Raw genomic sequence first — 15,441 nt, 5'->3', positions numbered from 1 at the left:
TATGGATACGTACAGTGTTTACTGGCAGCCTATGGCAAACGGCACAACCACCTTTGTTCAAGGACTGTTGTGGGAATTTCAAGCCTGGTAGGAGGAAAGAATAGGTTCCCTGGTGGCTCAGGCGGTAAAGAATCTGCTTGCGGATGCAGGAGACCTGGGTTGATCCCTGGGTCAGGAAGATCCCGTGGAGAAGGAAATGGCAACCCACTCCAGTACTGTCTGGAGCATCCCCTGGACAGAGGAGCCTGGCGGGCTACAGTCCATGGGACTGCAAAGAGCAGACACCACTGAGAGACTAACACATGCTAGGAGGAAAGAACAATGTCTGGAGAATCCCTCACATCACAGGAAGGTGTCTAAAATAAGACTAACTAACCTGTCCCCCACTCATCACTCACTGACATTTACTGAGGGCCTAGAAACGGTGCATGCCAGCTACTGGTTTTGTGCTGTAAAACAAAGATTATTAAGACCTGATCCCCGTCCTTTAGGGGATCTAAAAATGATGATAAAATACATATATGTAAATAATCAAAATAAACATGATGAATGCTATAATAAAGCCATAATCAAAATTTTGTAGAACACAGAGAAAGAACAGGCAACTATTTCCAGGGTTCAACAAAGGTTCACAAAGGAGATGACACCTGGTCTTAAAGAGTGAAGAAACATTTTTCAGGGGTAAAAGGGTAGGGAAGCATTTCAAATAAAAAGAGCCTCTTGTACAAAGCACTGAGGTGTGTGCCCAAGGAACAGGATGAACTCATGAACTTGAGTGTGACTGGACTGGAGGGGCCATGAGGAACAATATTACATACTGTGGCTGGAGGCGAGGCTGGCACGAGGTGTGAGAGGGCTGTAAGCCCTGTTAAGAGTCCAAACATTTAGTGGGTGGCAGAGCTCCCAAAACATTTTTAAGCAAGGAAGTCACATGAGGAGAAGTGTTTTACTAGATGGTAACAGTGTAAGTTTTAAATACTATCATTAAAAGGAATAAAAGGCTAAAAATTTTCCCTTTCTTGAGTGCCCTCTATGTACCAAACACTTCCATATATATCATTTGAACTTCCCAACAATGCTACAGGGGACTTTTTTAGACTCTTCTTTTAATAGATAAAGAAACCAAAGCCCCAGAATTCTCTACCTGGGGAACATCTCTGGTCTTATGAAATTCCTGCCGCAGAGGGCAGGAACTCCTATGCTTCAAGGCCCTCCTGTCAGCAAACAGTGATGAACAATGGCCCGATCTAAGAAAGCACTGCTTATATTCTAAGGAACTGGTCATTCTCATTTTGCAAATAATTGAAGTTAGAAAACTGATGTGTATCAAACATTTAGTCCCTCATAACTAAGACTGGATTTGTGAAAAAACATCTGACTATATTTGGTAAGACAGTAAGATTTTATATACACACACACACACACACACACACACACACACACACACATACACTTGCATCAGATAAATTAAATTTACCTAATCTGGTATCTATTCCCTGGAGGAGTAAATGGCAACCCACTCCAGTATTCTTGCCTGGAAAAATCCCACGGACAAAGGAGCCTGGTGGGCTACAGTCCACAGGGCTGCAAGGAGTCAGACACAACTGAGCAACTCAGCATGCAATCTGATACTTATAGCCTAAACAGAATCTAGAAAAAATATTACAGAGCAAATTAGGGTACCTACATAAACACAGGAACATATTTTTAAACTTACACCATTATATTTATGAAGGTTTTAACAATAGCTATATAACCACTTATTCATATACAATATGAAGGGTTTGAGCATTAAAATACCTATTAGAAATACAAATATATGCATGTATTAAAATATTAGTGTAAAAAAAGTACAAATCTTCAATTCTGAAAAATATCAAGAATCTCACCTTTTATGTATTTTTATACATCAGTAAACATTTCTAAAGGGACTATTGCATCTGAATTCTGGAAGTATACCAAAGCACAGGGCAAGCAGGCAGCAGTATTGCTAGCTTACATAAAAACTCAAGCATGGGTTCACCTTTCTTTTGTATCTTGATACTTTCATGCAGACTATGAACTCTTTAACATTTTGCATCCTAAAATATTTATTTGTCAGTCACTGGCAAGCCTGTGTATGTATGGCGGTGTATGTTAAAGAATATGCCTGAGAAAATGAAGAGGAGCCCGTCTAAACCATAATGCTGTTACAGACACACCTAGCTCCTATTTACCAACTGGACAAAAGAGCCTGGTGGGTTCCAGTCCATGGAGTCAAAGAGTTAAACACGACTCAGCGAACAACACCTTATGGACTTCCCTGGTGGCTCAGATGGTAAAGAATCTGCCTGCAATGCAGAAGATCCAGGTTCTATTCCTGGGTTGGGAAGATCCCCTGGAGAAGGGAATGGCTACCCACTCCAGTATTCTTGCCTGGAGAATTCCAAGGACAGAGGAGCCTGGCAGGCTACAGTCCATGGGGTCGCAAAGAGTCGGACATGACTGAGCGACTAACACTTAATGCTTCACTGTCTTTTGAAAGACTTCAGGATGATACAGGCTATATTATACTACAAGTGAAACGATCTAAGATTTAAATCAGAATGTTAATGGAGGTAGTATTATAGAAACCCATGACAGGTTCAGAATATACTAGTAAGGCTTAAAATTTCAATTATCCTTTCAATGCAACCTTTTTTCTTTTTTGGTTATCATTTCAAAACTCTGGATTAAAATACTTCTTTAAATAAGCGACTTTCAAACTTTCTCTTAACTATAAAAAAATAAGAAATACACTTTTCCTGTGTACACTTTATCTGCTGATCCAAAATACGTTTGTATATAAATATGTACCCAACACATACATACATATATATGTAAACTAAAACCACATTTTCATAACATGATATCTACCCATAATTTGTTAAAATACTTCATATAGTAAAATATTCTCAAATTTTCTATTCTATTTCATTTTTTAATGAAAATACTGGCTATGATCCATTAAACTGTTTCATTATCAACTAAATGGGCCACAGACTGCATTTTAGTGATTCTGATCCCATCCTTCCTACCCCATTGTAGGAATTATTTTAAAATGACATCACTGGTGATAGGAACTCTTTGGTGATGGTGGCAGGGTAGGGGGATAAAAAATCTTTTTTTCCTCTTTTCCTAACCCTCACTAGAGCACAGTTGTGAACTATCAAGAAAAAGACACCTGAAGTTCTCAGGTGAAGACACCTGAGAGAAGCAATGCCACCTGCTAATGCTTTATCTGAGTCCAAAGGAGTGCAGACTTGCCTCTGAAGCTTTTGCAAGCTTTGGTGGAAATTGTGCTTTTCACAGGTAAGTTGTGAAGAACATTAAGAACACATCCTGCAACAACTTTTGCTGTTCAATCACCCAGTTGTGTCCGACTCTTTGTGACCCCGTGGACTGCAGCACGCCAGGCCTCCCTGTCCCTCACCATCTCCCGGAATTTGTCCAAGTTCATGTTCACTGCATTGGTAATGCCGTCCAGCCATCTCATCCTCTGATGCCCTCTTCTCCTTGTGTCCTCAATCTTTTCCAGCATCAGGGACTTTTCCAATGAGTCAGCTGTTCGCATCAGATGACCAAAATATTGGTGCTTCAGCATCAGTCCTTCCAGTGAATATTTAGGGTTGATCTTCCTTAAGATTGACTGGCTTGATCTCCTTGCTGTCCAAGGGACTTTCAGGAGTCTTCTCCAGCACCACAGTTCAAAGGCATCAATTCTTTGGCGTTGTGCCTTTTTTACAGTCCAGCTCTCACAACCATAATGATACCACTGGGAAGACCATAGCCTTGACTATACGGACGTTAGTTGGCAGAGTAATGTCTCTGCTTTTCAACACACTGTCTAGGCTCGTCACCGCTTTCCTGCCAAGAAGCAACTGTCTTCTGATTTCATGGCTGCAGTCACCATCCGCAGTGATTTTAGATCCCAAGAAGAAGGTATCTCTACTTCCTCCTTTTCCCCTTCTATTTGCCATGCAGTAATGCGGCCAGATATGCGGATGACACCACCCTTATGGCAGAAAGTGAAGAAGAACTAAAAAGCCTCTTGAAGGTGAAGGAGGAGAGTGAAAAAGTTGGCTTAAAGCTCAACGTTCAGAAAACTAAGATCATGGCATCTGGTCCCATCACTTCATGGGAAATAGATGGGGAAACAGTGGAAACAGTGTCAGACTTTACTTTTTTGGGCTCCAGAATCACTGCTGATGGTGACTGCAGCCATGAAATTAAAAGACGCTTACTCCTTGGAAGGAAGGTTATGGCCAACCTAGATAGCATGTTTAAAAGCAGAGACATTACTTTGCCAACAAAAGTCCGTCTAGTCAAGGCTATGGTTTTTCCAGTGGTCATGTATGGATGTGAGAGTTGGACGGTGAAGAAAGCTGAGCGCCGAAGAATTGATGCTTTTGAACTGTGGTGTTGGAGAAGACTCTTGAGAGTCCCTTGGACTGCAAGGAGATCCAATCAATCCATCCTAAAAGAGATCAATCCTGGGTGTTCATTGGAAGGTTTGACGTTGAAGCTGAAGCTCCAATACTTTGGCCACCTCATGCGAAGGGTTGACTCATTGGAAAAGACCCTAATGCTGGGTAGGATTGGGGGCGGGAGGAGAAGGGGACAACAGAGGATGAGATGGTTGGATGGCATCACCGACTCGATGAACATGGGTTTGGGTAGACTCCGGGAGTTGGTGATGGACAGAGAGGCCTGGCGTGCTGCAATTCATGGGGTCGCAGAGAGTCGGACACGACTGAGCGACTGAACTGAACTGAACTGAACTGAACTGAATGCGGCCAGATGCCATGATCTTAGTTTTTTTAATATTAGTTTTAAGCCGGCTCTTTCACTCTCCTTCACCCTCAATAAGAGTAGAGTGGTATCATCTGCATATCTGAGGCTGTTGATGTTTCTCCCACCTATCTTGATTCCATCTTGTAACTTATCCAGCCCAGCATTTCTCACGATGTGCTAAGCATATAGGTTAAACAAACAGGGTGACAGCAGACAGCCCTGTCGTACTTATTTCTTGATCTTGAACCAATCAGTTGTTCCATACAGAGTTCTAACTGTTGCTTCTTGACCTGCATACAGGTTTCTCAGGAGACAGGTAAGAGGGTCTGGTATTCTCATCTCTCTAAGAGCTTTCCAGTTTGTCATGATCCACACAGTCAAATGTGACAGTTACAACCTTCTAAATCAAAAGAACAAATGGGAAACATTTGCATAAGGAAGTCCTTGAAACTACTTATTAGAGACTAAGAGTAGATTCTGAGGTGTTGTTTTATTTTGTTTTGAAATATGGTATACTGTTAGAGTAGAATAAAAGAACTTGAGTGGCTAGGAATTTTGTATTTATTTTACAATTTTTACAAAGTAACATAAAATAAGTAACTTTAACATAACATAAACTCACTAAGTGCCAGTATAGTACCTAGAGCAAGATAAACAGCAGAGTTCTGCAAATATTTTCTGATTTAAGCATCAAGATGTAATTCAACTAACACTTCACAATGGCAAAACATACTTTCTTTTAATGATAATTAATGCTTTATAATATTATATAACATAGTTTTCTATCCTGTTATAGTTTTGCTCAGATTAAATTCAGTTACACCCTCTGTAAAAGGATTAATATTTTAAATACTAACCATGTGAATCATGATTATATTTATTTGCCTCTTTTGATTATTAAATTATATTAGACTGAGAGAAAAAAGGATTCTATCGCCCTCTTGTGGTAATTTTGCTGTAGTGTATCCTCCAGGAGTCTGACATCAATTGGAAGTTTTCTTTTTATTCTAACAGGCTGAGTAGTCTTTTGCCCATAGTTTCTGAATTTCCAAAAGCGGTACACATAACTTTCTGCCCTTCACAGCACATATACTCTGTACCCTCCTTTCAGTTCTACCTCTGAAATTTAGTCTTTTCCTTGCTCTTTTAGGAAACATTCTCCTGTTTGCTTCCAATTACTATACCCCCCAAATTTTTTGTGAAAGTTACTTTTTGTATTCTAATCATATGTAAAATAATTACAGCAATTCTTCATTGTCATAGATAAGCACTAAATAAGTGGAAATAATTAAAAATGTGTAGGGCTGAGGTGTCAGCATTTTTTCCTAGAAAACAGGTCTTGCTAATGATATTATTCTAAATCTTTTAAGTTTTCAAAAGTAATAAAATAGTCTTTTGTTTAAAATAGTCTCGATCAGGGGACCTCTTGGTTAGGACCAAGTGGTTAGGACCCTGCACTTCCACTGCAGGGGGCACAGGTTTGATCCCTGGTTGGGGAACTAAGATCCTACCTGCTGGGCAGCTCAGTCAAATTAAAAAAAATTTTTTTTTAATTAATATAATAATAAACAAGCAAACAAAATAGTCTAGGTCATGTGTAATGGCCTTTCCTCTTTCTTCCACCCAATGCTTTTGGCTTTAAAAATTAGTAATGGTAATTCAAAAACATGCAAATGACACTATGAGATAAATCTTAACTATATAAATAATTAGTAATTTCTTAAAGATAATTTACTTACAATAAATGAAGTTAGCATTAATATATTTAAATGCTATGGAAAATACAAAACAAAGATGGATTCCTAATTAACTAAAAATTCATTCTTTCCACTCTTATCAACTAAAAATTAATAATAAATGACTTATTTTTATATAAAAAGTTATAAAGTTATCATCCTTTTAAAAGCAGCGCCTTGTGTATTCAATTAATACCCATCCCCAAACTGATGAGGGAAGACTAGAAATATACAAGGGATAAGTTAAAAAAGTGTGTTCTTTGCAGAGGAACCTGAACTTTCAAAAGCAAATTAACATGGCAAGTCTCAGTAACTGAAGAAGTTTTAGTAAAACCAGAGCAGTTACAAAGTGTGAGCAGCAGGAGATGAGATTGAAAAGTTCGTAGAGGTCAGAGGGAAAAGGTCTTAATGATTGGTGAAGGAAGGTGGAAACAGTCCAGCATTTGCAGCAGGAGAATAACATGGGCAAATGAGTTTTAGAAATATGACTTGCAGTAAGGAGCACAGACTTACAGGGTGAGAAGGAGATGGGGAAATTAGTTAGGAGTTGTCTGCAAAGACCAGGGCCTGAATCAAGGCAGTTGCTGTGACCACAAAGAGGAGAAAAGAAATCTGAGAAATACTAAGTGAGAGATGGAATCATTAGGTGTTAGTTGCTGTGAGAGCACCGGGATGGAGTCCCAAGCTTCCACCCTAGCTCTGGTGCCTGGTTACCATCCCCAGAGACAGGTAGGGTACTCTCAGACACACAGCGTTGGAGGTGCCACTTGGAGGTCAACAAGGTTGAGGGTATGAAGTTCAGGAGAAGTGAAGTCAAAGTCGCTCTGTCAAGTCCGACTCTTTGTGACCTCAAGGACTATACAGTCCATGTGATTCTCTAGGCCAGAATGCTGGAGTGGGTAGCGTTCCCCTTCTCCAGGGGATCTTCCCAACCCAGGGATCAATCCCAGGTCTCCCGCATCACAGGTGGACTCTTTACTAACTGAGCCACAAGGGAAGCTCAAGAATACTGGAGTGGGTAGCCTGTCCCTTCTCCAGGGGATCTTCTTGACCCAGGAATCGAACCAGGGTCTCCGGCACTGCAGGTGGATTCTTTACCAACTGATAGGAAGTAAATTATCAGTGGCTGGGTAGTAAAGGGAATCTTGATGACATATCATCTAGGAAAGTGTAAAGAGTGTGAACAGATGAAGACTGAGGGTGGGATAAGCAACATTTAAGTGTAGTCCCATCTTAAAGCGGTACTTTCATCCTATAACCATAACCTTCACTCATGTTGGGAGAAGTATTTAGTCTTCTTCCATTTTGCAGATCAGAAAACTGAGGGTCAAGGTTAAGTGACTTTATTTAAAGCTATTTATCTGTAGAAGTGAGCGTAAAGTCAGGTTTCCAGATGGAGCCCAAGGACAGATGTAAAAGACCCTTTCTTCAGTAACTAATGGCAGCAAATGCATCTGTCACTGTTATTCTGTGTATATGATCAAAACTAGGATGTTGTATGCCCAAGGCTAACCTTCGAACATAGTTTGTTAATAAGGCCCCAAATTTACAATTCAACCCATGCTTCCTGGGTAATCTGGAAAACCAGGAATCACTCTCAATTCTATAATTATAAACAGCAAGTGGCAACCGTGTCACACACACACAGAATGTTAATGAGAAACTTCAGAGGAAAAAAAAGCTGCAACTACTCTTCTCAGCCTTTTGTAAATCTTAGATGATTGAGAAGAGTTTCAGCAGTGAATTCTAGCTGAAATATATCCCAGAACACATTTTCATAGTTACACTTAAATGCAAAAAAGCAAGAGATTTCTTTGGCGAAGTACCTGCTTGGCTGGGCCGTTGCCAGCTTGGTGACTTGATCCCACTGGTGGACCGCAGAGGCTTGAAGGCGGCAGCAGTGGTGAGCCCGGCCACCCCTGGTCTGGCTGAGCCTGGGCTTCCTGGCCTCTCGGGGGAGCTCCAAGCTGCAGCTGCTGATGGGGTAGACTGCTGAGAAGGCTCCTGGGCATTGCTGGAGAGAGAAGGTGGAGACGTTTTTGGTAAAGTGGTAGTAATCTAACTTAGTAGTGATCTGTCCTTTTCTCAGCCTATTAAATCTCTAAGAAAAACAAAAATACTGATTAATTGATATTTTAAAGAAAACTCTAATACCATGACAGGGGACTGACTTTCTTTAAAACAGAAAAAAGAAAAGGAAAGGAAAACAATCAGGTTGCATTTGTTCAATCTTTGGAAATTCCCTTTAAAAGGTCTACTCCAAGAAATTGTTGTTTTTGTTGTTTAGTTGCTAAGCCATGTCTGACTCTTGAAACTCTGTGTACTGTAACCTGCCAGACTCCTCTGTCCATGGGATTATCCCAGCAAGAGAACTGGAGTGGGTTGCCATTTCCTTCCCAGGGGATCTTCCTGACCCAGGGATCAAACCCACCTCTTCTGCACTGGCAGGCAAATTCTCTACCACTGAGCCACCAGGGAAGCCCAAACCTGAGAAATTAGGCACTGAAAAAGTTACACAGCCAATTCTTTTAAATAAGAAGCTAATTTCCTCTATCTCAACATTCCAGAAGGGTCATATAGAATACAACGATTAATTATTGGAGAATCCCTGATAATCTGTATGAAATGGCAGATGCAGCTTTTCTTTCCCACATTCTTCTGGTATCTTATGAACCAAGTTTCCCTGACATCTCACCAGTCACTCGTTTCACCCACACGCTCACTCAGTTACTCATTCATTCAGTAAATACTTAAGCACCTACTATAATACATGCCAGACACTGTGTTACATAGTGGAAAACAGGAGACAATATCTGCAGGCTAACACAGCATCCAGTGTTCAGTGTTCATGACACAAGAAAACAAGAAACAAGTCTGCCACTGTCTTCTCTCAATCAGAGCTATTTGCATAACAGGAGGTCTTATTTCGGAGAAGGCAATGGCACCCCACTCCAGTACTCTTGCCTGGAAAATCCCATGGATGGAGAAGCCTGGTAGGCTGCAGTCCATGGGGTCGCTAAGAGTCGGACACGACTGAGCGACTTCACTTTCACTTTTCCCTTTCATGCACTGGAGAAGGAAATGGCAACCCACTCCAGTACTCTTGCCTGGAGAATCCCAGGGATGGTGGAGCCTGGTGGGCTGCCGTCTATGGGGTTGCACAGAGCCGGACACGACTGAAGCGACTTAACAGCAGTAGCAGCAGCAGGTCTTGTTTACGCTGATTCCAGTTTGATACAGAAGATGGTATGGCTTTTATTATCCCAGCCATTTGTTATTTATACTTATATATCATCATTAAAAAAATGATTCTAGGTAGTCCAAATTATAAAGTAGGCACTTTGGAATGATGTAATATGGTAACAGTTTCTCTCAAATGAAGTATAATAAAAATGGCAACAATGACAACAACAATAATACATCCTACTGGCTTTTCAACAGAAACTGAGCTACCACTTACTAAATAATTCTATGCACAGACACTCATTTCCTTCAATACCTGAAATCAACAGCTAGACAAAATAAATACCCTTAATTATACTGTTAGGCTGAAGTTTCAACTGCAATCATGCCCACTATATTACTGTAAATGACTAAGAGTACCTAATTTTCCCAAAGCCTCTTGAACCCTGCATAGCCTAACAGAGCAGGCTGACACTACCTATGCTTAGGAAGGCTGCTGCAACGCTGCCCTTTGACTGGCCTTTGGGAACCTGGCTGGTGAGCAGTTCCCTACAGTCATATAAAAGTTTCTCTAAAAGATAAAGAGTGCTCACTGCACCTAAACTTTATCAACAGTGTGATTTATGATAAACACCTGCTGTCCTTCAGCAAGTTGGAGACTGGGTACGAATGAGGCACAGCATGCCTATGAGATGAGCCCCAGCGAAACTCATCTCAGGTACTTAGTTTCTAAAGAGCTTCTCTGGTAGAGAACACTTTGCATGTCTTGTCGTAACCCCTTGCCATAGGCATCCACACATCATGGGTGACCTCGCGGGGAGGTTTGGAAACTTGAGCCTCCTTTCTTCTCGACTTGGCCCCATGCATCTTTCTCCGTGCTGATTCTGCTTTGTATTCTTTCACTGTAATGACTCTCAAGCATGAGCACTACTATAGACGGAGTTCTGTTAAGCCCTTTCATGAGTCATCCAAACCTGATGGTGGGTTTAGGGCACTTCTGATAACAGGTAGTTTTGAAAAATCGTATTAGAGCTATTTTAACTACCCTGAAATACTATTCCCTATTACTGTTCCCTCACATTCAAGTGTAGCAGAGCCATCACCTTCTTCTATCATTTCTAATGAGTTTAATGAAAACGCAAATCTGCCTGATGTTGAAAAATACATGAAAAACTTAAGCAGTTTAATAATTTTATCATAAATAAAAAATGAAAGACAGTTTACTTAATGGCAGTGCTGAACACAATTATCAGCAAAGACACAGTAAAGAATATTAATGGAAACCAAATTTAAGCATTAAGTACCTTTTAAAAGATTTGTGATGGACAGATTATTTTATTTTACAGAAACTCTAATTCAAAAAGATACACACACCCCAGTGTTTATAGCAGCACTATTTATAATAGCCAAAACATGGAAGCAACCTAAGTGTCCATCAACAGAATGGATTCCCACGGATAAAGAAGATGTGGCACATATATACAATGGAATATTACTCAGCCATAAAAAGAATGAAATAATGCCATTTACAGAAACAAGGTTGGATGGCATCACTGACTCAATGGACATGGGTTGGGTGGACTCCGGGAGTTGGTGATGGACAGGGAGGCCTGGCGTGCTGTGGTTCATGGGGTCGCAAAGAGTCAGACACGACTGAGTGACTGAACTGAACTAAATAGCAACAAGGATAGACCTAGAAATTATATACTGAGTCACACAGAGAAAGACAAATATCATATGCCATCACTCACATGTGGAATCTAAAAACACACACACACACACACACACACACAAATGAACTTATTTACAAGACAGAAGTAGACTCACAGACACAGAAAACAAACTTATGGGTTATCAAAGGGGAAAGGGGGGATAAATTAGGAATTTGGGATTAATATATACATACTGCTGTATATAAAATAGATAAACAAGGTCCTACTGTATAGCACAGGGAACTATACTCAATATCTTGTAATAACCTATAATGGAAAAGAATATCAAAAATATAATATTGTTGACTTAATGTTTCAGGCATACAGTACAGTGATTCACTTATATTATATACCTGAAACACTGTGACAACCTACTTCAAAAAAACTGCTACTGTTATTCCAAGGATATTGCTAGGATTAAATGAAATACAATGAGATAACACATGTAATACACATCAAGTACTGAACACACTGCTGAGCACAGAGTGTATGCTCCAGAAATGCTATATCCTGTAATACGTAGCTAAGATATCTAGAGATAAGTACATTTAGCAAATAAACATCCTTCATCTGCACTAGTAATTCTGCTTCTAAATGTAGTTTGTAGATAGTTCTGATCCAGGATTTTGAGGTCAGGTACAATCTTGCCTCCTCAACTCAATTTTAAATAACACACAGTATCTCATAAGCAAAAAGTGTTTTCATCTTTTATTGTAACCTTTGTACACAGTTCTGTATATATTCTCTCCCAAGACTCTAAGATGTTTAAATCTTAAATAGTACTTTTTAGATACAAATGGTGTGCAGATTATAAAGAATTTATAAAAATCTAAGTTATAAGCAAGGGAGTTCTATTTATATCAGGATTGATCAGCAGAGCTGAAAAATCTCTAGGGGAATAGATCTCTATTAACTTACAATATTTAATGTAGTAATGGGAGAAAATTAAGTTTTACCTAGACAATCATGTTGAAATATATGATGTCCAAGCCCCTAAAAATCAAACATCTTTTTTTTCTAATTTTTAACTATTACTACTTAAAGAACTATATGAACATTATGTAAAGATTAAAAAATTAATAAAGCCATTGGCTATGTAATTCTATATTTGGGGAAAATGCTATCAATAATCACTAACAGCAAAATATTTCAAACTAAAGACTAATTTATTAATATAATAGCCATGAACACTCAGATTGGTATATTCTAAAATCATGACTTATATACATTTTTTTTAACTTAAATGGTTTAAGGTATACCTAAATTCTAAACAAAATTAAACTGCTTTCTAAAAGATCCTAGTAAGAAAACCAGAGCAAATCCATTAGCAATGTTGACTAATACCAAGCTCAGCATCAAACATGGTCATTTTCACTAGTCTGCCAAGTAAATAAGCACTGAAATGAAATGTTAAAATTAATATGACTTCCATCTCAAGAATACCAAAGATTCTGTTTCATATTTCAAAACCTTAAAATGGAGAAAAACGTATACTGATAGAACAAAGATTTCAAAACTGAGCTAATGAGGACAAAAGAAAAGTTAATTTTCAGTGTAGGCAACCTGATTTATCTTAAATTTACATTCTTTCCCCACATTTGTTTAACTATTATAACAAATAAATTTCAGCTGCAGATGGGAAGAATTGGAAATTTCAAGTCTATTTTCAAAAGAGAATCTCTGCTCAAAGAATAATCTTGAGGTAACTTTTATTCTAATTATCATAATTACATGTTTAAATTTTTTAAAAGCCAATTATACATCACAGATTTAAACATCAATGTTTAAACTAAGCAGTTTTTAGCTAAAGTCTTACAAAAATTGATATACGAATACACACATTCTGAAGTGGTAAGAAAGGAGTATTTCTGGAAGATCATAATTGTAAGTATTCTTATAGAATGGTATTAAGAATTCTTTGTTTTAATTAGTTTATTTTCTATTTTTTAACTTTACAATATTGTATTTGTTTTGCTATACGTTGACATGAATCCTTTAAGAACTTTATAAAAGGATCGAGACATACAGAGCAGTCATGAGTCTCCTTTGTTCCAGAATTCTGTTTAGAAGAAAATTTTTTGTATTTTCCTAAGGACAATTCTTAAACTTTTTGTATTAAAATTAAACATGTTAAATATAAATACTATAATGGAAAGACCAAGTCTTGTATTGTACTACACTTTATTATAATTTTAAAGATTTGTTGATGTTGAGTCGCTCACTTGTGTCTGACCCTTTGCAACTGCAGCACTCCAGGCTTCCCTGTTCTTCACCATCTCCTGGAGCTTGCTCAAACTTGTCCATTGAGCCGGTGATGCCATTCCACCATCCTGTCCTCTGTTCTCTCCTTCTCCTCCTGCCTTCAATCTTTCCCAGCATCAGGGTCTTTTCCAATGAGTAGCTCTTCGCATCAGGTGCCCAAAGTGTTGGAGCTTCAGCTTCAGCACCAGTCCTTCCAATGAATATTCAGGACTGATTTCCTTTAGGACTGACTGGTTTGATTTCTTTCCAGTCCAAGGGACTCTCAAGAGTCTTCTCCAACACCGCAGTTAAAAGCATCAATCTTTTGGCGTCCAGCCTTCTTTATGGTCCAACTCTCACATCCATACATGACTACTGGAAAAGCCATAGCTTTGACTATACAGACCTCTGTTTTAATTTTAAAGATTACTGTTAAACAAAAGCAAAAATCAGAGATAAAATACCTCTGACATTATCCTAACTGCTCTTTCTAGGACACTTCTCACTGAGGTGGCAAGGTCTCTTCAGGAAACCCTGCACTCTTGCTTTGCAGAATGCCAGCTAGCTTACCTTGTTGAGAACCATTTTCCTTCTCCAGATATCAAACATATTTAGCCTGTGTCTACAACTGTTAATAAAAAGTAATGAAAATCACTACTAACACTTCCTCTAGAAGTAGGTCCACAGATAAACCGTCAATTCATAACTGCAGGCATACTTTTTTTAAAAAACAAAAAGTTCATTTAAACAATAAAGAGCCTGATTTGAAAGGAAATCAGGGATGCATTTTTTTAGAGTAACTTTTCCTGCTTAAAAACAGACTGACTTATCACGTAACAGCTACATAGCAAAAAGTTATAAAACTGTTCTCAGTTTTACAATGATAAATGAAAAACATTAATTCTTCAAACAAGGTATACAAGGATTTTTATGTTGTTCTTTTTTCTGTTCAACAGTGAGAACAAAATAACTTACTGGAATAAAAAATCAAAAGCTGAATGAGCTTGGCACAAATGGAGAAATGAGGTATTTTCTCATAACCAGTGCTTTTCCCCATCCCATCTCCATCTGATGCCAGCCAAAACATACCACAAGCCATTTAGTTAAAAAGAAAGAAAGAAAGAAAGCAACAGAGGATTTAGAGATTCTGTTGTGTTCTCAAAGGAATTTTTATTCCAAGGGTAGTCAGCCCCTGTCTTTGTATAGACTTAGCCCTAACAATGTTATATTTCTGCTCATTTAACGATCACGATTCCACAAATAATTTTAGGTATTTTTTTTCCTTAGAGCAAAATGTACAATGATATGTCTTCCCCCTGTTCAAACATCTCCTTAAATGTTATCCAGAGTTACACAGACACAGCTTATTTAATTGCACTTTACTGTGCTTCATACATATTGTGTTTCTTTTCACAAACTGAAGGTTTGTGGCAACCTTGCATCAAGCAAGTCTATCAGCACCATTTTTCCAAATGCATTTGCTGCCCACTTTGTGTCATATTTTGGTAACTCGCACAAGATTTCAGAATTTTTCATTATTATTACATTTGTTATAGTTATCTGTGATCAGTGATCTTTGGTATTACTATTGCAAAAAGATTATGACTCTCTGAAGGTTCCGAAAACGGTCAGCATCTTTAAGCAATAAAGTAGTTTTAAATTAAGGTATATACATTAATTTTTTAGACAATGCTATTGTACACTTAGCGGAATACAATATAAGTATAACTTTTATATGCACTGGAAAACCAAAAAAA

The 15,441-nt window shown here is 38.5% G+C and overlaps 1 protein-coding gene across 50 annotated transcripts in view; it reads right to left on the bottom strand.

Moving 5' to 3' along the window:
* PDLIM5 (PDZ and LIM domain 5) overlaps positions 1–15,441 on the bottom strand; it is a 317,004-nt gene that overhangs the window by 43,595 nt on the left and 257,968 nt on the right. For all 50 annotated transcript variants that reach the window (XM_081595125.1, XM_081595262.1, XM_081595435.1 and 47 more), the window contains one exon: positions 8,375–8,562. In XM_081595125.1, the coding sequence (XP_081451251.1) occupies positions 8,375–8,562 (188 nt within the window). The remainder of the gene's footprint in view (positions 1–8,374; positions 8,563–15,441) is intronic.

Source organism: Giraffa tippelskirchi, chromosome 1 (genome assembly GCF_054371585.1).
Source record: "Giraffa tippelskirchi isolate mGirTip1 chromosome 1, T2T-mGirTip1v1.2.pri, whole genome shotgun sequence".
In the NCBI taxonomy this organism is placed as follows: domain Eukaryota; kingdom Metazoa; phylum Chordata; class Mammalia; order Artiodactyla; family Giraffidae; genus Giraffa; species Giraffa tippelskirchi.
The sequence above is the reverse complement of the archived record's forward strand: the minus strand, read 5'-3'. Positions and strand labels throughout refer to the sequence as shown.